This window comes from Hippopotamus amphibius, chromosome 1, assembly GCF_030028045.1.
Source record: "Hippopotamus amphibius kiboko isolate mHipAmp2 chromosome 1, mHipAmp2.hap2, whole genome shotgun sequence".
Lineage (NCBI taxonomy): Eukaryota > Metazoa > Chordata > Mammalia > Artiodactyla > Hippopotamidae > Hippopotamus > Hippopotamus amphibius.
In genome coordinates, this window is record NC_080186.1 from 132,160,721 (window position 1) to 132,187,833 (window position 27,113).

A 27,113-nucleotide genomic window follows, 5' to 3' on the forward strand; every position below is an offset into this window, starting at 1 on the left:
TCCAGTTCCCCTTCCCCAAAGCCCCGCACATCTGATCTGTTTTTCTGTGAGTGAGTTTGCTTGTTTTGGAGTGTTGTTGACAACACCATGTTGATTCCTGGTGCACAACATAGTGAATCGGTATCTCTGACATCACAGATGATCCCCATGACACGTCTAGTCACCATCTGCCACCACACAAAGGTATTACATGGTCATTGGCTATGTTCCTCATGCTGTGCATCTCATCCCCGTGCCTCATTTATTTTGTAACGAGAAGTTTGTACCTCTTAATCTCCCTCACCTATTATCATTATTAAATGTATAGTAAAATTTAATATTAATGGGTATAATTCAATGTTAAAATATTGAATAAAATACTTTGAAACTTTGACTACAAAATATTCCATCGTGTGTGTATATCACACTTTGCTTAATCTGTGCAGTTGTTTACCTTTTTACCTTCTTTCTTACCTCTCCTAGTTCATCTTGCTCTGTGTGTGTGTGTGTGTGTGTGTGTGTATTTGCTACATCATCTTAAATTTTTAAAAAAATATTTATTTATTTATTTATTTTGACTACGCCAGCTCTTAGTTGCGGCGTGTGGGAGCTTAGTTGTGGCATGTGGGACCTTTAGTTGTGGTGTGTGGACTCAGTTGCGGCATGCATGGGAGATCTAGTTCCCTGACCAGGGATTGAACCTGGGCCCCCTGCACTGGGAGCATGGAGTCTTAACCACTGGACCACCAGGGAAGTCCTTTAAATTCTTTTTGGAAAAGACAGAATCTATTATATGTTGCATACGAGAAGTTTTAAAATCACTCCCTGAAAGCTAAGCAGTTATGGTTGTTTTTAACTTGTCTCTATTATGATGGCACTTCAGTGAACATTGTTGCACATAATTTTTTTTAATATTTAAGATTATTTCATTAAGGTAGATTCCTAGATTCGGAATTACTGCACCAGAAGAGTATGGATATTTTACAGGTTCTTGCTATTTATTGCCAAACTGCTTTCCTAAAAGCCTCATCAGTTTATATTCTTATTAGCAAGTAGGAAAGTGCATGTCTCAATATATTCTTTTAGCAGTAGGTATTACTTTTTAATGATCACTAATTTCTAGATGGAAAATGGCATCTGTTAGTTGATTTGGAACATGTATCTCTGAGTCCACACCCCAGGGCTGTGGGTGGAGGAATGTCCATGCAATACTCTATCTGAGATTCTTGTCTTGCAGCTGACTTTGGTGTGTCTGCCAAGAATCTGAAAACCCTGCAGAAACGAGATTCCTTCATAGGAACGCCTTACTGGTGAGTCGTGTAGCTTCTGGAAATGATGGTGGACTGAACGTTACACCTCCAGCTCCCCATGGTGCCTCTGGCTGGTCTAGAGGAGAGAGGGCAGAGACAGGGGCTCCCGAGTCAGCCTGCTGGGTCTGAGCCCAGATGCCCCACTTACTGGCGCCGAGACCTTGGCCACGTTGCTTAGCTTCGTGTGCTTCAGTTTACTAACCTGTAAAATCAGGGGTATCATGTACCTTCGTCATGGTTTACTGTGAGGCTCAAGTGGGATGGTGCATATAGAAAATGCTCCTTTCATAAGAACTGACACCCCTGAAAAATGGTTCATGATTAATTCACCAAGTACGGATTGACTACCAGGCACAGGGCTAGGGTTGGGGCCGTGAAGATGAAAAATACACGTTCAGTTCCTACGCTTATATGAAATTTCCCCAGACTTATCCAGTCCATTGTGTTTCTTTCTTTTCCAAAACTATTACTTTAAAAAAACAAAAACCAAAACCCAAACCTCTCCCAGTTTCACACCTAACTACTTTCTGTTTTACTTCCCATCCTGGAGTTAAGTTCCTTTCTTACTTATCACTCACTTTCTTTCTCTCTCTGCCCTTTTGTTCCTCTTTCTCCTTTTCTCTCCCATCCCTTCTCTCTGTGGTTGTGTTCTCTTCGCCCCCTTCCCGCCCTCAGTTTTTCCTGGGTACCTTCCCCACCGCCCCCACCCACCCCTTCCCCAAGACCCTGCGTTCTGGATTGTTGCTGCCATCTCGTGGTAGGAATCAGAACTGCAGCAGGACTTGGCGGTGCAGCCGCTTGGAAGGCGTCTTTCTGTGAGACAACCATCGCAAGGAAGCCAGTGGGATGCAAAGGAATGTAAATCACGACTCGGGAGTGCCGCCAACCCCCTGACGTTGGCTTGTGCTGGTCCTTGACCCCGAGTCTCCGAGAAGCGCCTGTGGAGGCCAGGGTCTTAGCCCTCTGTTGTCCCTTGGTTGGTTCAGGATGGCCCCGGAGGTGGTGATGTGTGAGACCATGAAGGACACCCCGTACGACTACAAAGCCGACATCTGGTCCCTGGGCATCACTCTGATTGAGATGGCCCAGATCGAGCCCCCGCACCACGAGCTCAACCCCATGCGGGTCCTGCTCAAGATCGCCAAGTCGGAGCCGCCCACGCTGCTCACGCCTTCTAAGTGGTGAGGCGCCGGGAGGCCTGCCTGGGGGTGTCTGCTGCACGGCCAGCGGACCTGGGGTGCGGGGTGCGGGGAGGTGGGGGGCCGGGGCTCCGCTTTCCCTGCGAGGCCCCACGGTCGGGCCTGGGGGTCTACAGGCCTTTCTGAGCTCCCTGGGCCCTCCTGGCTCTTTCCTCCCTCTGTGCTCTGGACATCGGGTCTCCATCAGAGCAGACGGGTAACCCAAATAAGCCGGATCCCACTGCAGGAGTAAGAGCCCGTGCAGCCCCAGCAGCCACGTGGTACAACCCTGGGCTGAGAATTGGGGCTCAAACCCCAGCACTGCTGTGTTTCACTGTGTGGCCTCAGGCAAGTCCCTGCTCCTCTGATTTCCACGTCCCCTCTGTTGGTGATATCTGTGACAAGAAGGGCATCTTGAAGGGCCCTGTCGCCTCCGCTGTTTAGCTTATAAAGGCGCCCTTTGTCCTTTGAAGGGCGTGTTTGGGAAGCACGTGCCTCCTGCGAGAGTGGAGTCGGTGTTGTGGGGAGTTTTCTCAGCTGTCGCCCGCTCCCGGCTTACTGCCACCACCTTTCTATCCTCCCAGGTCTGCGGAGTTCCGGGACTTCCTGAAGACGGCCCTGGATAAGAACCCGGAGACCCGGCCCAGCGCTGCACAGCTCCTGGAGGTGAGTGGTCCCCTCTCCTGGGTGGCCGCCTGCCCTTCTGCTCCGCCCTTCCTGCGGACAGATCACCCATGACCTGGAAGCTGGGGTCATCCTCCCTCAGCCCAGGCGATGGAGTGCACTCATCAGCTGATGTTCCCCGAGCACCCGCTACGTGCCAGCCCTTGTGTGGGGAGGGCGGCGGTAAGGAAGCCCGCAGAGCCCCGTCCTCAAGGAGCTTACCTTCTAGTGGGGGAGACGGACGGCTGACGAGCCGATAGTGCACGTGGCAGGTGGAGAGCAGGGCTGTGGAGAAAAAGAAAACAGCACAGGGGAGGGGGTCGTGGGACGGGTTGCTCTCCTATAAAAGGAGGACATGAGAGACTTTGTGCACAGAAACCCAGAGGAGGCGGGGGGCGGGGGCAGGCACGTGGTGCTCGGGAGCAGGGGTGAAGGCCGAGGATGGGGGCACGATTGGTGCAGCTGGGAGAGCCAGGAGGCCAGGGCATGGGAGCCGCGGTGAGGACAGGGCAGGGGCGGGGCTAGAGATGAGGTTGGAGCGGTAGGGGGTGTGTCCCCAGGTTCAGTGCTTCCCTCAGAGGACGCTCGGGCACAGCATCTACTCGTACTCTCCACTATGACTTATTACAGCAAAAGGATACAGAGACAAAAGCACAGGGGAGAGGCCAGGCAGGCGCTTCCAGGGTCCCTCCCAGTGGAGTCAGCTGTTCCCCCAGCTGTGCCTCGTGGCGACACATATGACGTGTTGTTTACCTGGGAGGCACATGGACGAACTCGGGGCCCAGGTTTTCGCTGGGGGCTGGCCGTGCGGGCAGCCTCTGCCTGGCACGGACCCGAGTTCCAGGCTCCAGAAGGCCACCAGGTGTCCAGCGTGGACCACATCGCTTGCACAGTTTAGGCAGAGCTGGCCCACGTATCAGTTAATGGTGGCAACCCTCCCCCAGTCCAGGTTCCCAGGGAAAGGCCAACGGTGGAAGCAGGCCTTTCGAAGGAGCGCGGGGCCAGGTCGTGGAGGGTCCTGCACGGCCTCGGGAGGAGGTGGGCTTCACGTGGTGTGTGATGGGGCACCCGCGAGGGTTTGGAGGAGGGGGACACCATCTGACTCACACTTACAAGGGTCCCTTTGGCTGTTGGGTGCAGAATCTGGGAGACCAGCCGGGATGATAGGTGATTCAGGGAGCATCCCCTTACCTGGCCAAACGGCCTTCGTGTGGGGAAGTGGATGACCGTTTCCTTGAAGCTTTTTGAAGTCATGGAGGTAGATGTGGCCCTCCCTTGCCCAGGGCCGATGGCTCATGTCAGCACATCCACAACGGGTGGGGTGAGTGTTGGAGCGTTTGCAGCTGTGTTTGTAGCTGTGTCTGGAAAGCTGCACGCCCCATCCACCCGGCCGTCTCCAGGTCGGCTGATCACTGTCCCCATGCTACCAACGCTGTTGGCAGAGGGAGAGGAAGTAGGCCTGGGTGACGTGGGGGGGCTGCCCCTCCACGCCCTGTCCACTCTGGTCCTTCCACCTGTGTGTGCTGGGAGGAAAGGGGGCAGACGCTTCACCATACACTTCACGTTCAGCCGCTTCTCCCAAGTATTGACTGACGTGTGCGCCAGGCGCTGGGGCTGTGGTTGGCCCTCTGGGCCACAGTGCACCCCTCTGGGCTGTGCAGCACAGGGATTAAGTGTGTGGACCGGGGCTGGAAAGTCCTGGGTTCAAATCCCAGCTCTGCCGCTTACTGGCTGTGGAACCCTGCCGGAGGGGCTTAACCTCTCTGTGACCCTGTTCTCACTCTGAAGTGAGGATAACAGCCAGGCCCCCCTTACAGGGTCACGTGAGAAGATACTGTAAAGTACTTGGCTTAACTGTTAAGTGCTGTGCGCAGTGAATGTTTGATGCATGGAATTGAATTATTAAAAAATGGAAAGAAACGGGGATGCAGTATGTGGTCTGTCTGGTGGGGGTCACGATTGTTCCTTGTAGATTTCTGCGTTGTATTTGAAAGCACACATCTGGAGTTACCAGAGGCCTCATTTTCTGGTGTTTGGTGGGGTGGTGTTGGGAAGGGACTGGGCTAGGCCAGCCAGGGGTGGGGGTGGGGTGGGCCTGCTGTCGCTGTCAGATGCAAAAGCTCCAAGCTCCTTGGGGCCAATTGTTTCCTGTGAGCAGGCACCTCCTGGCCCGATACATCCGGCCTCCAGGACATGCTGCTGGGAAGAGACCAGCTGTCCCTCATCCCCTCGTGGCAGCCCCGGAGCCTCAGTCCGAGCCAGGAATTTCCGTTCCGTGGTTGAGAAAAAAATGTCCTGCTAGAGGACTCTTCACTAAGACAGAAGGGTTGCAGAAGAAAAGAGAGATCCCTCCAGATGAATAAAGCTCCATTCAGAGCTTAGGCTGCTGTCAGCTTTTCCCACTTGCCTGTTCATCTCTGAGTTAGGGAGGGTGGGGCGTTATTACCACCTTAGGTGAGGACCCAGAGGCTCGGGGCAGGGAAGCGGGCTGCCGAGGTCACCTGGCTTTGAGTGGCCAGAGGTTAGCCCAGACCTTGACCTTCCAGCACCCCCTGCAGAGCTGGTCACGTGCCCACGTGAGTCCTCACATCTGCCTGCGGCCCTCAGGTTCCTCTTGGCCCCTCATCTTTCCCTGCATCCTGCCTTCAGCTGACTGATGTGTGCCCCTGCTCGTTTATGGTCCATTCATTGACTTGCACGGGTATTCACTGGGACCGTATCCCTTGGTGGTAACCCAGGCTCTGAAATCAGGCTCACCCGCGTGAAAACCGAGTGGTCCTCACTCTGAGCCTCCGTTTCCTCCTCTGCAGGAGGGGGGTCGCGCTCACATCACAGAAGTGTGTGAGTGGAGGCGCTTCTGTCCCTACCTGCCCCCTTTAGCATCCTGGCTGCTGCACACGCGGTGCGCAGTATACACTTGTTGAATTTGCTCTTACACCCGCCCCGCTCTAGTACGGCATTCTTGTCAAGGCCCTCAGCGCCTTCTGGACTTGGTGGTCAGCTGAGGCCTCGGTGCTGGTCTTGCTGGACCGAGCAGCAGCCGCAGGGGACCCTCGTCAGTGCCTGACGTCAGGTCTCCGTGCCCTCTTGGTTTCCTTCCTTCTCACTGGTCGCTCGTCCGTCTCCTTTGCCTGCTTCTCTTTCTCCATCCGGTTAATGCGACGTGCGCTAGGGCCTTTTCCTCCGCCTCCAGCACCTTGATGGGCTTGTCTAGTTTGCCACGACGCCCGCATTTCTGCCTGCAGCCCAGACTGCCCTCCTCGCCCCCAGACTCTTGTATGAAGCTGTTTAGCCTCCACCTCCCTTAGCTGTCGATAGGCATCTCAAACGTAACACGTCCACAGCTGAGCACCCGCACCTTCCCCAAACATGCTCTAGCGATGGCTTTCCCGTCTCAGTCGGGGGCAGCCCCAGCTTTCCAGCAGTCAGGCCCCAAACTTCGCAAGCATCCTTAATCCCTCTCATTCTCGCACACTGCGTATCCATTCTACTAGAGAACCCTGTTATCCCTCCCTTCAGAACATACCCAGAATCCAGCCACTTCTCACCACCTCCATTGCAGCCAGAGGGAAAAACCAGGTCCTACATCTCCCGGGTCCAAAGCACCTTAATGACTTCTGTCTTCCTCTGGGTAAAATCCAGAGTCTCGACAACCTGCAAGGTCCTGCAAGGTCTGCCCACCCCTCGTTGACCCCTCAGACCTCTCTTTCTCTTGCCCCCTCACTCTTCCCCAGCCAACCAGTCTCCTTGCTGCTCTTCAGGCACTCCAGGCACAGTCCAGCCTCAGGGCCTTTGCACTGGCTGTCCACCGTGCCTGGAATGCGCTTCCCCCAGTCACCTCTGTGGTTGACTCTCTCTCTTCAAGTCATTGCTCAAATGGCACCTTCTCAGTGAGGCCTCCCCCAGGTACCCTATTTAACACTGCAGACCTGCCGCACCCGCACATTCCTAATTCTCCTTCCCCTGCCCTGCTTTTCATTTTTCCATGGCGCATAGCACTTATGGTGTGTAACTTATTTAGTAAGTTTATCGTTGATCTCCCTGACTAGCATGTCAGCTCCCTGGGGACAGCAGTCTTTGTTTGTTTTTTTTTGGTTTTCTGTTTTTGTTTTTTTCCACTGCTGTGCCCCAGTCATCCAGATCAGTGCCTGGTTATGGAGAGGGCCTTCAACCGAGTACTCATTAAATACATTTGCTTATTTTTACTTAACAAAGTGTTATGTAACCTTTTCTCCATGCCAGGTTCTGTTCTAAATGTTTAGCAAATGTTAGATCATTTAATCCTCATAACAACCCTGTGAAGTAGGTACTGTTTGGATCTCTGTCAAACAGATGATAAAACTGAGGCACAGAGAGGTTCAGTAGCCTGTACAAGGTCACACAGCGCATAAGCAACAGAGCTGATTTCTCATCCTGGTCATCTGGTTCCAAAGCCTGTTCTTTTGACCACTCTAGTAAGTTGCGTCTCTGAATGAATGAAGGAGAGAAATTTGGAATGAAAGAGAGAGAGAGAGAGAGATGGAATAAAGTTAGCAGGGAAGGAGGATTGAGGGAAGGATGCTGACACTTGAAAACTTGTGTTATTAGGCATTTTCTAAAGCCAGTCTTGGAGTGTGGGACACCCCGGCTGCTGGTTTCTAAGCACACAAAGGAAAACTAGGCTCCAGTTCTTGGAAATGATGGCTGTGTAGATGGCAGGAGAGGTCCTGGCCGGAAGGCGGGTGCCAGTTGGCAAGCTCCATGGCATCTTGGGGCTCCCTGTGAGATAGCATGGAACAGCTGTTCCTCTTCCTGAAGGAGCCGATGACTGAGTTTCCCTCTGATCCGGGTCTTCCACAGGGGTACCTGAGCACCTTTCCGGGGACCCATGTACCCAGACCAGCCTGTCCCTGTGCAGGCGCACCGTGCACTGACCACCTGGGAAGGTCCTGGGCCCTTCTATGCTAGGCTTTGTCTCTAATGGGCCTTGGCAGCTTGGGGGTTGAAACGTCTTTTCTAAACACATCCCTAGAGGTAACAGAGCTGCTGCAATGGCGGAGGTGGTCTGTGCTTTGTGTCCCAGAGCAGTTTACAGAACAGTGCTCTGGGCCTAATCAGACACAGAAGGGCCTACCCTATCTACCAGCCCCGCTTGCCCAGGGATTCCAGGAGCCTGGCGTCCAAGGGAATGGCCCTGCTCATCTGCTCCTCTGTCAGAGGCTTTCTTCCCCACTCCTCCCCCTCCACTTCCTAAAGCCCCCGGGGTGCTCAGGGGAGGCCATGGAGCAGAAAGCAAGGCTCCTGGCCAAGCTGAAGAGCCACTAATTTGGTCAGTGTGTGATATGGCTTGATGAAAACCTGGTATTTCCAGAAGCCTGTGTCTGCATTATTTGTTTCTACATCTGCTTCAGCCACTGCGGTGAAGTGTCCCGAGACTTCTTGCTCAAGTGCACATGTGTGAGGTTGTGCGATGTGAAGCTTGGAACCTTTCGGATCTGATTCTTACCCTCAGTTCCAAAAAGCCGCGCTCTTTGTGGGTTCAGGAGGGAGTGGGAATGGCCGGGAATGCAAACTGGTGCTTCAAGGCTTTTCTGATGTGGTTCTGCTGCTGCTGATGGTGGTGATGATATGGCGGTGGTAGTAATGGAAGACACGGTGATGGCAGCAGTGGTGGTGATGGTGTTTATGGCAGCAGCGGTGGTGATGGTGGCGGCGGTGGTGGTGGTGATGGCAGCGGCGGTGGTGACAGTGGTGATGGCAGCGGCGGTGGTGATGGCAGTGGCGGTGGTGATGGCAGTGGCGGTGGTGATGGTGCTGCTGCTGCGACCTGCCACATTTTGAGCTCTTACTACAGTGCTGGGACCAACCATACTATTATTCCCAGTATGCAGATGAGCAAACTGAGGCTCAGAGAGGTTGAGGGACTTGCCCAAGTTGGTGGAAGTGGGGTTTTACCCCAGGCAGCCTGGCTCTCGAGTCTAGAGCCAGCGATCTTCGTTGCTGTACTCTCCTGCCTCCCACGATTAGTACATCCGCATTAGCGTCCCGTTCAGGACGTCTTGGAGCCACTCAGCACCCAGAGTGGCTCCTGTAAAGGGTAACTGTTTATATCACTGCTCCGCTGCAGCCCTTGGACTTGCTGCTCCCCCTGCCTGGAATTCTCTGTGCCCAGATCTTTTCCTGGACGGCCCCTTCACACCCCTCAGGTCTCAGCTTGAATGTCTTCTCCCAAGGAGGCCCCTCTGACCAAAGATCTAAGCAGACACCCCCTCTCCCCCCCCAACCCAGGCCCATGTTCTTCCAGCCTCACGCCATCCCATCGCCCAATCTGAAAAATGATTTTGTCCTTTTGTTACATGTACGTTGTCAGCCCCAAGCTGCCAAGGCCAGGGACCTTGCCTGTCTGCTTGTTCAGCCGTATTTTAGCACCTGGCACATCACTGGCCCCCACGTGGGGCTGAAGCGTGAATCAATAGATGAACGGGGGTGCGGGAGAGGAAGATAAGAAATGAAATTCTTCACACCTCTACTAGTTTGCACTAACTAGAGAGACACAGGCTGGCTTAGGAGAATCTGAGTGACAGGGCTCTTTAAAAAGAGTGAGGTGTATTGCTTTCCAGTGTGCAAAGTCAGGTGCCCAGACTGAATAGGGTGTTGCCGCTGGCCTTCCGCAAATGAACTAAACAGATAAGAATGAACAAGCAGATAAGAATGATTTGTAGTGTAGTGGACCTATCAGTGGTGAATGTGTTTTCAAGGTGTTAGGAAATTTTTTCTCTTTACTCATTTAAGTACTTCCCTGCAATCTTGTTGACACTGTTCTTCTGATGATAAATTTTCTGACAGTAAAAACAGTGAATTTTATCAGAGCCTTCCTGAAAATTTCAAATGAGCAAAATTCCAACTTAATGACTTTAAAAAAAATTAATTAATTAATTTATTGGCTGCATTGGGTCTTTGTTGCTGCATGCAGGCTTTCTTTAGTTGTGGAGAGCGAGGGCTACTCTTTGTTGCGGTGCACAGGCTTCTCATTGCAGTGACTTCTCTTGTTGCCAAGCGTGGGGCTCTAGGCATGTGAGCTTCAGTAGTTGTGGCATGTGGGCTCAATAGTTGTGGCTCACAGGCTCTAAAGTGCAGGCTCAGTAGTTGTGGTATACGAGCTTAGTTGCTCTGCGGCATGTGGGATCTTCCTGGCCCAAGAAACGAACCCATGTCCCCTGCATTGGCAGGTGGATTCTTAACCACTGCACCACCAGGGAAGCCCCACCAATGCCTTTCTAAGTGGCCCCAAGTGAGTTTGGGGAATTGAGGAATCCAATGTCCCTGTCCACAGCCTGGTGCTGGGGACAAGATGCTCAGAGACAGACTTGTACCAGGGAGATCTTCAGGCTGATTTATCGTCTGCCGAGGCCTTAAAAGCTTTGGTGTTTTCCAAGGTCTGTGAAAGAGCCCTCAACTTTTTTTTTTTTTTTTTTTTTTTTTTGGCGCACGGGCTTAGTTGCTCCGTGGCATGTGGGATCTTTCTGGAGCAGGGATCGAACCCGTGTCCTCTGCATTGGCAGGCAGATTCTCAACCACTGCGCCACCTAGGAAGCCCCTCAACTTTTTAAAGATGTGACATTTCTGTAAATGCCTAGAAATGGAACATACACTACTTGGCCTCAAGATTTTGCAGACACACACGTCCCCCCTGAGACCTATATGCGCATGTTCATAGCAGCTTTATTAATAGTTACCCCAAACGGGAAACAACACAAATGGCCATCAGCAGCAGGAAGAATAAACAAACAGTGACGTAGTCCTGCGGTAGAATACTGCACGGGAATCTAAAAGGAGGAATTTACCGACATACGCAACAAGATGGGCGAACCTCATCGCCTCAGCTCAACTCGTGTTGAGTGAAGAAAGCCAACCACAGAAGAGAACGTACTCTGTGCTTCTGTTCAGATGAAGTTAAGAGCAGGCAAAACTAGTCTCTGGAGCTGGGTGGCTGTGGGGAGTGAGGTTGACTGTGAGGGGTATGGGGACCTTCTTGAGGTGATGGGAATGTTCTGTGTCTTAAGCAGGGTGGTGGTTACACCGGGTGTGTATGTATGGAAAAAATAACTGAGGGACTTCCCTGGCGGTCTAGTGGTTAAGACTCCATGCTCCCAATGCAGGGGACATGGGTTTGATCCCTAGTCAGGGAACTAAGATCCCGCATGCTGCACAGCACGGCCCAAAAGGGGTGGGGGGTGGAGAAAAAGTCACTGAGTGTAATGATTTGTGAACGTTACTGTGTGTAAGTATTCCTCAATAAAGTGTCTGTGTGTATAGGTATGTATGTATATATATATATTTTAAACGGTATGTGAAAACCTTTCAAAAAAAGCAAATTAACAAATATACAAACAAACCTCCTGAAACATTACTTCTGCTCCCGCTTTGGGCTCAGCTCGTCCCTGTGCACGATCTCATTCCATTCTCACGCCATCCCTGTGGGTTTGGCATTATTGTCTCCACTTCAGAGGTGAGGAGCCCGCAGCTCAGAGAGACAAAGGGACTTGCTCAGAGTCACACAGCTGATGAGTGGCAGAGCTGGGATTTGCCCTCTTTCCGTCACACACAGGACTTTCTGAGCTGCCTCTGGGTCTGCCTGACCAAGTTCATGTTCACGTGTTGCTCAGGGATGCCACTGGCCTTCTCCGCCTGGGGGGTTCCCTCCCCCAGCCGTGGCTGCGCCCCCCACCCCACCCCCCACGCAGCCCACAGTGGTTCTAATCCAGCTGTCTTGCCCCCATCAGCACCCCTTCGTCAGCAGCATCACCAGCAACAAGGCTCTGCGGGAGCTGGTGGCCGAGGCCAAGGCTGAAGTGATGGAGGAGATTGAAGACGGCCGGGATGAGGGAGAAGAGGAGGACTCGGTGGATGCCGCCGCTGTAAGGCCTGTGAGAACAGGGGTCTGGGGAGGGACGGGATCCCTGCAGGCCTCGGCTGGTGGAGGAGGGGGCCTGGGAGGCGCAGGAAGGGTTCCCTTCTGTGTCTCCCCAGCTCAGAGGTCACAGGCACCCACGCCACGGGTTATGTAAGACAGCACGTGGGCCGAAATGAGGCAGCAGGGCGTCTGGGCCGAAATGAGGCAGCAGGGCGTCTGGGCCAAATCCTGTAAGTGTTCAGGGAAGACCAGGAATCAGATTTTTATATGAGATCTTCCAGTTTTTAAAAGTTGGTAGTTGACTCATTTTGCTTCCCAGCCTTTTTCCCGTCGTGGCTCACACACAGAATGAGGATGTGTGTAGCACACTGGGGGATCAATGCCCATGTAGAGGCTGAGGGGCTCTGGTCACCCCAGACCCCGTCTGGCTGCCGTGAGTGCCCAGGGGACCCATGTCTTGGCACATTCGTAACCCATCTGCAAGCTTCAGCGCCTGGCTAAGTGTAAATTTAAATTAATGCTAATTTAAATTTTTACAAAACATTTGAGCCAAACAAAACATGTCTGTGGGCTGGATTCTGTCCTGAGCTGCCGTTTTCAGATCCCTGGTCTAGCCATTTGGGGAGAGCCTCCTCCAGGAAGAGAGATTTACTGTCCAGATGGTGCTGTGGACCTAGTCTGTTGTCTGGACTTGTCTGTTGGGGATGGACAATACAGCACTTCTTCAAGTTTAATTCAGTCCTGGGAGGAGCCTGAGCTGGGGTGAATCCTCACCAGGACGGGGAGCAGATGCCCCGAGGAGGATGCCTGGAGTCAGCACAGTAATCACAGCCCTTACTGAGCCCCTGCTGGGTGCTGGGCACCCTGCACCTCGGACAGAGGAGAACCCAGGCTCCACTTTACAGATGGGAAAACTGAGGTTCGAGCGGTGAAGTGGCTGAGCTGAGAGGTGGCAGGGCCAGCTGTGGGCTCGGAGTGGGAGAACCACAGTGGGAGGGGGAGGCAGTGTGTCTGGTTCCAGGAGGAGGCAGGCAGCCAGGTTGGGGAGGAGGCAGAAAGTGGTCACGTCCCACCTGGTTTCTCCACAGGCAGGAGGCCGATCTTTGTCATGAAGGCAGTGGGGGCCGTGAGGGTTTCAGGCAGGGGTTGGGCATTGGTGTGTAGATGTCAGGATCAGATCTGAATTTTTGAACCATCATTGCTCTGGGAATTGACTAGAAGGTGGATTAGAGTCGCTTCTGGAAGATTCCATATCCAAGTTTAAAAGAGCACAAGGGGGTGCTTATGGTATGACTGTTAATATCAAGTTTAAAAGCAGACACACTAACCTGTAACACTTAGAGATCGAAGTGAGGACAATGATTGTGTCAAGGGAGGAAGGACACAGGTGGGGGGGTCTCAGGGCTGGGACAGTGGTCCACTCCCGACCTGGAAGGTGGCTAATTGGGTGTTACTTTAAGCTGGACATTTATGTTTCATGCACAGAAGTGGATGTTCTATTTTGCAACAGCAACATTTTCAGTATTTTCTATCCCTGAAAACTCTAAAAAACAAAAACAAAACATAAAAAACTTAATGGCTAACCGGCTGAATCTAGCCCCTGGATAGGTTTGGCTTGGCCTTTACGTGATTTTTTTTAAAAAAAATTGAGGGACCTCTCTGGCAGTCCAGTGGTTGAGACTTAGCCTTCCAATGCAGGGGGTGTGTGGGTTCAGTCCCTGGTCGGGGAGCTAAGATCCCACATGCCTTGGGGCCAAAAAACCAAAACGTAAAACAGGAGCAGTATTGTAACAAATTTAATAAAGACTTTAAAAATAGTCCACATCAAAAACAAAGTTGAATTAGTTGTCATCTAAAAATCAGGAGATGTCACGTAAAAATCCAGATTCCAGCTTGGCTTGGAAAATTGGAAGGTCTGGTCACAGGGGACCCATTTTCCCATGTTGTCACAGTTGGCTGGAGCAGAGTAGCCACTGACCCCTTTAGACAGGGCATGAGCTGTCTAGCTGGCCACGGTGCCTCCACTCCTAGGAGGAATGCGTATCCCTCAAAGCAAGTAGTGATTTTATTCTTGGTCAGGCAATAGGGAGTGGCGAGGACTGTGGCTTCCTAGAGAGGGATATCTGTTATACCTCCCTGGCCCCCTTCATCTTGTGGGTACCTGACTTTCCAACCTCACTGCTTCTCTGACTCCTGCCTCAGACACACAGTAGCATGGCCTTGACTGTGTTTTTTTCCCTAGCCTCTGGGGAACCACACTCGGGACTCCTCTGACGTGAGTCAGCTGAGCCTCGATGCCGACAAGCTCCTCAAAGAGTCACCTTCTACCCCACCGCCACCCAGCCAGCCTGAGGACAGTGTGAATGGGCCCAGCCAGCCCTCTGGGGACACACCCCTCCAAACCACCAGCCCCCCAGGTGTGGCCCCTGCAAATGAGAATGGCCTAGCAGTGCCCGTGCCCCTCCGGAAGTCCCGACCGGTGTCCATGGATGCCAGGATTCAGGTATCCGAGGAGAAGCAAGCCGCTGACCAGGGTGGGGACCTCAGTCCAGCAGCCAGCAGGGCCCAGAAAACAAGCCAGAGCCGTCCCAACAGCAGCGCCCTGGAGACCTTGGGCAGTGAGAAGCTGGCCAACGGCAGCCTGGAGCTCCCCGCCCAGGCGGCTCCAGGCCCTTCCAAGAGGGACTCAGACTGTGGCAGCCTCTCCACCTCCGAGAGCATGGACTACGGCACCTCCCTCTCAGCTGACCTGTCCCTGAACAAAGAGACTGGCTCTCTGTCCATCAAGGTAACACTGCCTCTTGTGCACAGGCTCGGAGCAGGAGGACTGCAGGATGTTCTGCTGCCCAGTTTTGGGTTTTGAGAGTATATGGTGTCTGCCTTCTATCTTAAGTGGTTCAGGAAGTTGCTTTTTCTTTAAAGAGCTCTTTGTTTGATTCGTAGTTTAATCCCCCAAATATCTGAGATCGGTCTGGGATGTAGTCACGTCAGGCAGTTGGTTTGGGTTTTAATTTCAGTTTGGGTTTCTATTTAAATTGAGTTTGGTTAAAGGCCCTGGCAAAATGGGGGAGAGAGAATTCTGGAAGTGAAAGTTCTCTGACTTGGGGGTCAGCCCGGTAGTCCAGCTGCTGATTCAATGAAAAGGAGTGGGCTTGAGGCGTCCTCCTGGCTCGTGGCTGTTCTGGAGGGGGTGGCATTGTGAGTGACAGTAGCCGCTGTGATTGAGAGCTCGGCACAAGGCCTGCACTGCAAAGTGCTTAAAAGCAACCATAAAGGAGGCTCCTTCAGCATCCCAAAGTACAGCCCAGCAAACAGAGGCTCGGGTGGGAGGTGGGGAGCGGTCCAGACTCCAGAGTCTGCACTCTGAATCCCACGTGCCATTCTGCCCTTGCGATGGGAGCTGTGGCCTCCTTGTCCTCAGGAAGGGCTGACCCTGTCCCCTGTCGGCTCCCACAAATTGTGAGATGTTCATGAACTCACCATTGGTCACCTGATGGGCCACACTGAAGACCTTATCCCTAATCAAGGCTGAATTTAGGGAAGTTTTGGCATTTTTTTTTCCCCCATCACTTACTTGGTGAAAATCACATAGCAGAAACTCAAAAATACTGGCCAAATGAAAGGGAGCAAAAGGAGAAGCAGCTGGGAGTACAGCTCGCTTCGGGAACAGAAAGAAAGCACAGTTCTAACAGGTCACCAGGACAAGTGGAGACGGCCGCAGCTTTGATGTGTAAGAAGCATCGGGGCCTATCACCTTCCTTAGGACAGGGGTTCTGTCCCTTCTCTGCTTAAAAGACACTAAGGGTTAAAAAAAAGGTAATTTTTTTTTTTTTTTAAGTAAAGGTTGACCCACCCAGAGCAGGGTCCCTGCCTCTTCTCGAAGGTGTTGAGAACATTCCTTTGTTGGCGGGCTGGCAGTGAGTCAGGGAACTTGGCTGTTCTGATACGAGTCCGTGGCTGTGTCAGCACCCTTGATTTGACGGGGAGCTTGTTCCCTCCGGGCAGAGGCCCCGTGACCGGGAGCAGCTGTAGCGCGAGGGCTGCGCCCAGGCCTCCTTTCTCCCCCACTTGCTTCCAGCCAGCCTGCGCTTCTGATTGCTAGTCTGACTCATCTTGAATTGAGTCCTGGGACACGTGAGCTGGGTGCTGTAGGGAGATGAGCTGCAGGGTGACCTCTCCGGGCCCATAGTGTCCAGAATTCCTGGGCGAGGTGCCATGGGAAGAGGTGGGAGTCTGCGGGGGCGGGGAACCCAGACCTCAGGGCCACGGACGGTCTGCTGGGCTCGACTGCGTGGGCACAGGGGTCGGCGTGGACTCTGAGGGCGGAGGCCTCCTGCCGGGAGCCACCCTGGCTCTCCCTGTGCTCTTGGGCTGGCAGGCCCTGAGGGCAGTGTTGGAAAGGCCGGGCTGGGCTGCACCGGGAAGTACCTCGGAAGCCAGTGGAGAGGTCAGAGGGGAGATGCCATAGTGACCCCAGTGCAGGGCTACAGGCCTCATCGGAGTCAGGATGGAGAACTTTCAAAGGGTATATTTAAATACCTCCGGGAGTTCTGGCCGCAGTGAGTCAGCAATCATCAGGTCAGATTTGGCGGCCAAAGCAGTTATGAACTCTGGTTTCCGGGCTCTTTGGATTTTGGCATTGAGGATAAGAGATCATGGTCTGCAATAAGAATTGTCAGAAATAAATACCAAGTGTTGAACCCTTGCCGCCAGCTAGGTGGTGTTGTACGCCTCACCCCCATCGCATCTTTGAAAACTCCTCTGACAGGTTGAGGAAGCTGAGCCTCGGACAGGACAGGGGACTGGCCCAGGGTCGCAGAGCCAGGAGGCGGTAGAGGGAGGAGTGGAACCCAGCTTGCTCTTTCTGACGCCACGTCCTGTGTGTGAGAGCGTGTCGGCAGCCAGCAGGCAGGGGATGGGCAGGGTCTGAAGCCCGAGATCAGAGAGAGGCAAGGGCCTGACCTCAGACACTCAGGCCCCCAGGTGGAGAAGCTTGAGGCAGGAGGGGGATAACGGACAGTCGTCCCCTACCTGGAGGGGCTGGGGCTGTGGGCCGCACCCCCTGCATCCCCCGTGGATTCTTAGCTGCGATGCTGAGTTTTTCCTAATGGTCTTCCCTGGCCAGAACTCAAGGCTGCACAATAAGACCCTCAAGAGGACACGCAAGTTTGTGGTGGATGGCGTGGAGGTGAGCATTACCACCTCCAAGATCATCAGCGAAGATGAGAAGAAGGACGAGGAGATGAGATTCCTCAGGTAAGCCTGGGAAGGGCCGCCGATGGCAGTGCCAGGGTGGGGATGCGGTGAGAGGGATGGGAGTGGGTCCTTCTGCTGCAAGAGCTGTATGTCTGTCTACAGCATCGAGTGCAGGAACAAGGACACGAAAGGAAGCTGGCTTTGCTTGAGATCCTGCATTCCCTAACCCCCCCACCCCCCATCCACCCACCCACCTACCCACCTCTCCATCCACTCGCACCTCCATTTACTCATCCACCTATCCATCCGTCCACCCGTCTCCCCAGTCATTTACCCACCCATCCATTCATCTATCCATCCACACAGCCATCTCTCCGTCCACAGACCCCTCCACACACCTACCCTTCCATCCACCCACCCACCCATCCATCATCTACCCACCTCCCCAGCCCTCCATCCACCCAGTCCTCCACCCTCCCCTCCAGCCAGCCAGCCATTCACCCATGTATCCACACCCCCCACCAGGTTGGGGGACATGGTGGTGACCCAGGTAGTTGAGGCTGTCGTCTTTGTAGACCTTACACCTCGTGGGCCAACAAACAGCACACAGGATAATGCCCAACTGTGGTGCGTGCTGTGAAGGGAGTAATGGGTGACAGGAACGTGAGCCCCTTGGCTGGGCCACGGGATGCTGCTCTGGGAAATCTCCTGAGCGGAGCTGGAAGGTTGCGAGGAGCTGGCCACGAGCGGAGCCAGGGGAGCACCGAGGGAACGGCAAGGCCAAGGCCTGAGGGGTGACCACATAGCTTGCGTAGGGACCTGAGAGGGCAGGGCTGGAGTGTGGAGCATAAGGTGGGAGGGAGAGGATGGGGAGCTGTCCCCGGGACCTGCAGGGCCCAGGTCATGTCCCCCGGTAGGCAGAGGCGGAAGAGTGTGGATTTCATCCCTGGTGCAGTCGGAGTGAAGCAGCTGGAGAGTGACCAGCTGGAACGTCCCTTTTGAAAGCTGGCTCCACTGCCCTACTGTATCTGGGCCGTAGAGGGGGTGGGACTGATAGAGGGATGCAGGGAGACCCTGGCCAGACAGAGGGAAGAAGTGGTTGCATTCAGCCTGCATTTTGCAGGCAAAACCTGTGAAACTGGGAGGGACTGGTGTGAGGAGGAGGGTGGGAGGCAAAGCTATTTGCTAGGAACCATCTTTACACGTTTAAGGCGCTTGGGCGCCCTGACAGCCCTCCTCAGGGAGACCCTATTGCGGCCATTCTGTAAATGAGGAGACTGTTTCTGGTGGGAACGTACTTGCCTCAGGTCATCCAGGTGAGAAGGTCTGTCTGTGTGCGGATTCTCCCAGGCTTCCACTGGACCAGGAAGCTTCCTGGAGGGGCTGCCGGGGGGCAGGGGTGGGGGTGGGGGGCTTCTCAGTTACAGAGGAAGGCTTAGGAGCCACGAATCTCCCTTGAGGCCAGGTCTTTGCAGGCTAAATTCATGACTGGCTTGGAGGACATTTCTAACACATCAGACACATTCATATCTTTAAAAAGCATAGACATTCCAAAGCTGAATAGAAGCAGCTTTGGATGCCTGGGGGCACGTCTCCCCTCTAGGAGTGGGGTAGGCGGGGGGCAAAATGCAAACTTTTCATGGGTGGTGTTTCTGCGTGCACGCATATGTGCGTACGCACACACACACACACGGGTGTCCCCATCTGTGTGCACTGGGGAGGCTTGTGGCTGGGGGAGTGGTGGGGATGGTTGCTCTTGGCCCACAGCACTGTCCCCGAGAAAATCCTGGCCTCTGTTTACTGATGCCGAATAGAAATACGGAGACAGAGCTTTGGAGGAGTGGAAAGGAATAGCTTCATTACTTTGCCAGGCAAAGGGGGAGCACAGTGGCTAGCACCTCAGGAACTGTGCCCCTCTCTGGGGAATAGGGAGAGGGCTTATAGTCGGGGCTCGTGGGCAGGGGTAGGCGATAAGGACCAAGGCAGTCACAGTCCTGCCTTCTTCTGATGGGCTGGTGGTGAGCTAAGCAGGAGTCAGCATCATCCACCTTCAGGGCCGACGGGTCCGGGGTCCACGTGCTTGTGGGCAGCATGCCATCGTTAATCATTAGCTTCTCCCACCTGGAGGGGTTTCGCCTTCTGCAAAATAGCTCAAAGATACTGTGTGTGTATTGTTGCTGGGGAAACAGGACCTGTCGCAAGGCGGCTCGTGACTGTGTCTCCCTGGTCTTGCGTCCCCTCCCTTCCCTAATTAACAACTGCTTGAATCTGCCCATTGGAACTCAGGGAAGGTCATGGAGGCTGAATGAAGGCTGTTTGCCTATAATCAAAGAAATAGGGGACACAGAAAGGCTTTGTGCCCAGGAGCCCCACAAGGCCCTGCTCGGTATCCACACCTTCGGTTTTAATGGTCACCTAGAAAGTGACCTGTACTCCTCAAGCTTCAGATCTCAGGGGCTGGGTTTCCTTTCCATCATCTCCTCTCTGGCCAGTTCAGATTCCTGGGATTGAAATTCCAGATCTACCACATCCCATCTGGAAGCAATGCCTCTGGCCCTGGCGCTGTGCCCCTACCTTCCTCCTAAGCAGAGGAGTGGGTGCTGCCCAGGTTCGAAGGCTTTGCTTGTTTGCGTGCTGTGGTCTGAAGGTCTGCACATCCTGTAAATCCAGGCTGCAGGGTGTGGCAGGCTCTGGCCCACGTCCCTGGTTGTACCTGGACCCTAGCGTCTCTGGAGGCTTGGGTCACACGTAGGCCTTTGAAGAGTGTCACCAAATAGTCGCTCTCACAGATTGAGGCTGCTAGATCGGAGTTCTTTCTGGTTTTGCCTAAAATTGCTGGTTCTTTCCATCTTAAGACTGTCTCTGCCTGCCTTTCCCTTGTGAGAACACAGGTGGGTCAAGGAGGTAATGTCAGAACCTGACTGCTTACCTTCTCTGTGCATTTTTTTGTCAGTTGTTTTCTAAGGTTAGTTTCCATTTCTTTGTTAACAATCTCAAAAATCACTTCCTGCCTTCTCTTTTCCCAAAATGCAGAGGCTCACAGGGAAGCTTCTTTATGTGGCTGTAGAAAGTGTCTCTGGCTTTTCCCAGAGATGGGGCAGCCTTTGTCTCTTCTTCCTTGTTATCATTGGAGAAGATACGACTTGGGCAGTGATTGCCACGTGCCAGGCAGGCACTACAGGTATCACCTCATTTAACCTTAAAGAACCTGAGAGGTAGAAATTATCTCCCCATTTTACAGATGCAGGAACAGAGCCTGCAAAGACTGAGCGACCGCTTGAGGGCCCCAGCTGGAACGTGAGCCGAGCTAAGATTCAAACAAGGTCCCTCTGACCCCTGAGAACATGCAGGCCTCTCCTCCTGTAGCTGTTGGTGGGCAGTTCCCTGGTAGCTGTGAGGAAGTCCCCGCAATGGGGGTGGTTGTGGTGCAGTCTGCAGATGCTGGACTAGAATAGGACACAAGCTGCCAGGGAACCCCCCATTCACAGTCAGGAGGCCCAAGTTCTTTCTGCATCATTTTAATTTCTTTTTTAAATTTTCTGATTACATAAATGATACATGTCAATTTTTAATAGACTTGGCCAGGAAGAACCACAATTAGTGGGGTTTATCTCACCAGTATTTTTTCTGTGAGGACACACATACACACACTGACAATAGATGTGTTACAAAATGAAGGTACACTGTGTCGTTTGGGTCAAATTTTTATTGTATTTACACGTTGAATAGGTAATATAATATCATGGTTCAAAACTCAAAAAGAGGGCAAATAGTGAAAAATCTCCCTCACTTTTCTGCCTGCCATCCTGCTCCCTCCTTGTGTTGATATTTTAGAGTGTAATCCTTCCAGAAACATTCAATGTTTAAATAGGAAAGTACACACACACATGCATATGTGCACACACATATATGGTCCTTTTTGTTTTTCACCCAGATGGTAGGTGGCATCATAGGCCCAGTCTTCGACAGCTTTTTTCATTTACAGGTCAATCCCTATCTGTTCATAAAGAATTGCTGCATTTTTTTCATAGATTTTTTTCCATGTAATTCAGTATCTTCTAGAACTTGATTTTTTTAGTGGTTGTATAAAATTATATCAGATGGATGTATTTTATTTAATTAGATCTATATTGATGGACATTTGTTTTCAATTTTGTCCTATTCTAAATAACATTGTTATGAATATCCTTATTCCATTCTGCTATGCATCTATGAATATCTCTTTAGAATTAGTATCTGGAAGTGGAACTACTGTGTCAAAACGCAGAAACTTATTGTACTGTCCTCCAGAAGTGTGTCAATTTGTATATGTCAGAAATATAGGAAAGTATCAACTTCCCCTATATTCTTGCCTATTTAATGAAAATGTTACTTGTTTTTAATTTGCATTTCATATCCACATAGGTAATTTAAAAATTTTGTCTTTTATTTCATGTCTGTTCATGTTCTGTGCTGCTTTTAAAAATCAGGATATTGCTGTTTTTCTTATTGATTTGTAAGCACTCTTTATATATTAAGGTTATTAGTGTTTTGTCTGTCAATAAATGTCAAATGAAGTCTGCGTTCTAAATTCTCGTCATGCCTCTACCCCAAACTTGTGTGATGCCTCTCCACGCCCCAGCCTTCATTGTCCCTAACTATGAGTTATATGATCACTGAGGGCACTTTCTGACTGAAATGTCCACATCTTTCCACCCTTCAGGCGCCAGGAACTCCGAGAGCTTCGGCTGCTCCAGAAAGAAGAGCATCGGAACCAGACCCAGCTGAGCAGCAAGCATGAGCTGCAGCTGGAGCAGATGCACAAGCGTTTTGAACAAGAAGTCAATGTGAGTGTGAGAAAAGATGGGTCCCGATGGGGCTTCTTGCCTCCATGTTTTTTTTTAAGTGGAAGTTGCAGAGTGAGAATGACTGGGCTTGGAGACTAATTCACAATTGCCCAATTCCTCTGGTTTCCTGATCTCATTAGGCATTGACTTATAAACACAAGCATTGCATGAAGGTCACGCTGCTCCTCTGAGTCACACAGGAGGACCTCTAGAGGGGACGTAACTTTTTTGCATCCCATGCAACAACCCTGCGAAGTAGATGGTCTGGTCTTCCTTTTGCACGTGAGGAAACAGACTCAGAGAGGTTAAGTGACTTGTCTCAGGTCACACAGCAGCAAAGGGGTGGTGGAGGTGGTAGAGCTGGGGTACAAACCCAGGTCTGAGCATGGGCTCTGGGCTTTCCCTGTCTCCCTCCCAGGTATAAGGTGACTTTCCTGAATTTCCCTTTCTGCTCCTTGTAGGCCAAGAAGAAGCACTTTGACACAGAGCTGGAGAACCTGGAGCGTCAGCAAAAGCAGCAAGTGGAGAAGATGGAGCAAGACCATGCTGTGCGCCGCCGGGAGGAGGCCAAGCGGATCCGCCTGGAGCAGGAGCGGGACTACACCAAGTTCCAGGAGCAGCTCAAGCTGATGAAGAAGGAGGTGAATACGTGTCGGGTGGAAACAGGGGTGTCTGGGAGGATTAGGACCCTCTCACTTGCGAGTGATCAAAACCCCAACTCAACCAGGCGTCAGCAACAGAGGGAATTTGGGGGAGCTTGTGTACCTGAACAGCTCCCGTCCAGGGATGTCTGCATCCACCTCCTCCAGCTGTGCCATTCGGAGCCCCTGCCCCATCATTTGGGCTCTGCCCTCCTCTGTGTGGACTTGGTTCCAGGCAGGCCTTCGCCGTGTGGCCTTAGGCAGCTTCCTGTATGTCCCCACAGCTCAGCAGCCCTCGCTGAAAGAGAGCAGGGGGGAAGGAAGGGATGGCAGCTCAGGGGAGCTTGAGATGCTGACACCAGAGGTGGAGTGGGTGCTGCGTGGGCGCACACACGTCCTCTATGCCCTGCTTTCCCTTCTCCCAGAACAGCAGCCCCCTAGTTTGGACCCATGTGCCTCTTCTTCCTCTTTCCTCAGCCAGCTGGAAGGGGAAGTGGAGGCGGCAAAGAGGTAGATGGTCCTGAGACAAAGGGAAGGGAGTCATATTCTCGGCCTGCCCCGGGGAAGGGAATCTGGGTCCCAGAGAGCAACCCACACCTCCCCCTGTGGAGCCAGACAGCGGAAAGCTGGGACAGACTTTCTTTCTTAAACTCTCAGGAAGAAGGAGGGGGACGAGAAGGGTAGAAGCCCTGGGGCAGGTGTGCCAATCCAGGCTGCTTCCCCATCTCCAGATGCGAGCAGTAGGTGAACCGCTTCTAAGGGTGGTCCATGGTGCTCAGGGCCCTCAGAGCCCAGCTCCTAGACTTTACTGTGATGGACATGACATCTGGTGTATCCAAGGGGCCTCCGGTGGCTGCCTGTGGGAACTAGGGCCCCTGGCTGGCTGAGCAGGGCCAGGGCTGGGATGAGACAACTTGCCTAGGGCACAGAATTTAAGGAGGTGCCAAAAAGCTCCATAATCAAGATAAATAATATTCTGATGCAATGTTTTAAAATAAAAATCCGTGTAAAATATTCATTATGGGGAATTCCCTGGCGGTCCAGTGGCTAGGACTCCATGGTCTCACTGCTGAGGGCCTGTGTTCAATCCCTGGTTGGGGAACTAAGATCCCATAAGCTGTGCAGCACAGCCAGAAAAATAAATATTCACGATGAACAGAATATCAGCTATTTAAAATAAAGGCAGGATCCGACAGGGCCAGGGTTAGTGTGAGGCAATGAGGCTGAGCCCCATAAGGATAGGACTTGATCCTGTCTGTATTTGATATTTTGTTCATAATTTTTTTTGGCATGAATTTTGAGTTTTTAAAATTGTATATATCTTGGCCATTCCCTTTTGTACCGTAGGCGAGTGCCTCAACTTAACCCTGGTCCTGAACCTCCTGCTGAGAGATGGGCCAGGGGGCTGAGATATGTGGGGGGGCGGAGGGGAGAAGCCCATACTAAGCACATCCCCAGCTCCAGTGCTGGGAGCACAGGCTTGGCAGGCAGGCTCGGTTCCAAGTCTTGGCTCTGTGGCTCAAAGCGAACTGCTGGGCTTTGGACAAGCTACAGGCAGACCTTGTTTTATTGCACTTTGCAGATACTGTGTTTTTTTTGTTTGCTTGTTTTTTTTTTTTTTTTTAACAAATGGAAAGTTTGTAGCAACCCTGCGATAAGCAAGTCTTTCTGTACCATTTTTCCAATAGCGTTTGCTCACTTCCTGTCTCTGTGTCACGTTTTGGTAATGCTTGCATATTCAGACTTTATGATTATGTGATCTGTGGTCGGTGGTCTTTGATGTTACTTTTGCAAAAAGATTACAACTCGTTGAAGGCTCAGATGATGATTAGCATTTTTTTTAGCAATAAAATATTTTTAAATTAAGTTCTATCCAATTGGGTTTTTTAGATATAATGCAGATGCACACTTAACAGACTATAGTGTAGTGTAAACATAACTTCTTCTATGCACTGGGAAACCAAAAATTTCACGTGACTTGCTTTATTGCGCTGCTCGCTTTCTTGTGGTGGTCTGGAGCCAAGCCAGTGATGTTTTCAAGTTCTTGCCCGAGTTCTGGCTACCTTCTGTCACAGTGAAGTTATTTAGCTACTGTCGCATCAAGTATCTACATGTGTGGCACCATATGAGGTGCCAGGGATACTGTGATGAACAAAATAGATATGGTTCCTACACTCAAAGAATTGTTAATTGCCAGGGAAACTAGAAAAAAAAAAGCACAACATCAGATAAAACACTTGCCCATTGCATGCATGCTGTGAGAGCAAATGGCCTGGTTAACTAGAGAAGATATGGAGAGATCAGCACGTGACATTTAGGCTGAGACCAGAAGAAAGGATGCTTCCAGGAGGGTAGAATGGCATATGCAAAGGCCCTGAGGTATGGGAAAGAGCTTGGAGTTGCAAAGAGCTGAAAAATGGTCAGGGTGGTAAGAGCTTAGGAAGTGGTTGGTTAGATTACTGTGAGATGAAATCAGACAGGTAGAGAGGAGCCAGATCACGGAGGGAGGTGAGTCATAGGCAGGAGTTTGCTGTTTGATTCATAGCTGTTAACCATGCATTCTTCACAGATATTTTGAACATTAAATGAAAAGCACCCAGTGTCTGCCCCGGAATAAGTAGCCAGTGGATTTCAGTTTCCTCTTGGTTCCTCACCCTATCATGTATGCACACCCTTCATATGTGTGGATGGGGGAAGGAGTTGTGGGGATTGTAAGAGTGGAAAAAAGAAGAGGCTGCAGAGGGGGTGCCTGGGATGGGGAGGTGTGAGGGGTCGCCACAGAGTTCCTTGCCTTTTGCCGGCACCGACCTTTAGCAGTGCTGGGTGTTCTCGCTGACGGCAGGATTCCGGGAGGGTTGTCAAGCCTGTCGGTGAATTCTGGGGCAGTGCGTGGGATCTGGTACTTGGGCTTCTACTCAGATTCAGTTTTTAAAGTTTTCCTTTTCCCTGGGTGTTTTTCTTCAAAAAGTTTTCATGGAAAGAAAAAGCTTGACCTCTTTGCGCTTTTGGCTTCTTGCATTTGGTAGGACCGTGACCCTGTCACTGTCCTCCCATGAGGCAGTCTCGCTGCAGGATGCTGGCCTGCTGATTGAACAGAGTTGCTGGCTTTAATCTGTTTCACGATGGAGCCAGGCAAAGCACAGGCTTGCGTTTGCTTCTGGTTCCCAGAGCTCATTGCTGGGGTTTTGTCACTTAATTGACCCGTATATATTTTTAGAGCCCCTACTATCTGCCACCCCTGTCTTAGGCAGTGATGAGCGAGTCACGCACAGCCCCTGTCCTCAGACTCGCCATTGTTGGAAGAGGCTGTCCATATGGGAGGCGTTACATGGTTATGAGAAGTTTGAGAACATGCTACTTATTTATCAGAGGGAGTAAAGGAGGAAGATGGTCTCTTCCACTCGTAAAGAGAGAAGCAAGTTCTTTTAGGATGGCTCTATAGTGAAGTGGTTGTGTGGAGCCTGGAGTCGGGGAGACCCGAGTTTGAATCCTGACTCTGAACTCAGGCAGTATGCTTAAACTCACTGAGCCTCTGTCTCCTCTGTGAAAGCACGTAATGACAGGGTCACTCGTGAAGCTGTTCTGGATATAGACTAAATGACAGAATGCCGGCCAGGCACCTGGCACCTAGGCAGCACTTAATGCGTGGTGGCCCTTTTGGTTATTCTTACCATTATCGCTGTTCTCAGTTTCCAAAGTAAGGTCTGGGGACTCTTGCTGGTGGGGGCCGGGGAAGGGCTTTGCTTTGATCACAAAGGTCATCTGTGTGAGGGCTGCCGGTGAAGCTCAGGTAGGAATGGGAGGTTTGGGTAGAGGCTGCCTGCCCATTGCCCTTGGATTGGTGGTTAGGATGGACCAGCAGGGATGAAGCACAAAAGTGGGAATGAGTAGGACCCCCAGGTGGGCAGGCTCTGAACTACCCGCAAAAGTATTAGCCAGCCCAGTGCTGCACCAGAGAAATCCACATGTTGTCTTCCTAGAGAGGAAGACCATATACAGACCCACGTGGACTTTTCTTTAACCAGTTCAGAGCAAGGAAGAGTTCACCCTCCCACTGAATGTGAGAAAGCCAGTCATGATTTGATCTCAGGAATAGAAAACATACAAAAATAACAGCGGGTAAAACTTGAGATGCCATATGGGACCTCTTTCATGGTTATAGCAATTGTTATGAAATATAGATCATGCTAATGACCTTCTTGCACTTAGGAGGTATGCATATGGGACACATCATTATTAGTAAGCTAGTTGAATGGGGACATATTTCTTCTTCATTGTTTCAAGTAATTACCTGAATCTAGTGCTGTGTGTGTCTACGTATAGAAATATAATAAATGTATAATAAATGTCTTCTATGAGAATGAAATGGATGGTCTGCTCCTCAGTCCCCGTAGACACATTTAACATCCACGAGAAACTCAGTTGAC

At 51.7% G+C, this 27,113-nt stretch overlaps 1 protein-coding gene and 1 non-coding gene across 3 annotated transcripts in view; one reads left to right on the forward strand and one right to left on the reverse strand.

Annotated features, from left to right (window-relative positions):
- STK10 (serine/threonine kinase 10) overlaps positions 1–27,113 on the forward strand; it is a 122,426-nt gene that overhangs the window by 73,715 nt on the left and 21,598 nt on the right. The window contains exons 5-12 of one of the 2 annotated variants that reach the window (XM_057729109.1): positions 1,217–1,289; positions 2,276–2,470; positions 3,052–3,133; positions 11,893–12,036; positions 14,266–14,811; positions 17,149–17,279; positions 21,922–22,045; positions 22,507–22,686. In XM_057729109.1, coding sequence (XP_057585092.1) covers positions 1,217–1,289; positions 2,276–2,470; positions 3,052–3,133; positions 11,893–12,036; positions 14,266–14,811; positions 17,149–17,279; positions 21,922–22,045; positions 22,507–22,686 — 1,475 coding nt within the window. The remainder of the gene's footprint in view (positions 1–1,216; positions 1,290–2,275; positions 2,471–3,051; positions 3,134–11,892; positions 12,037–14,265; positions 14,812–17,148; positions 17,280–21,921; positions 22,046–22,506; positions 22,687–27,113) is intronic. The other variant, XM_057729118.1, reaches the window with a different exon arrangement.
- TRNAW-CCA (transfer RNA tryptophan (anticodon CCA)) lies at positions 660–732 on the reverse strand. The gene has a single exon. It is a non-coding gene; the product is annotated as a tRNA-Trp (tRNA).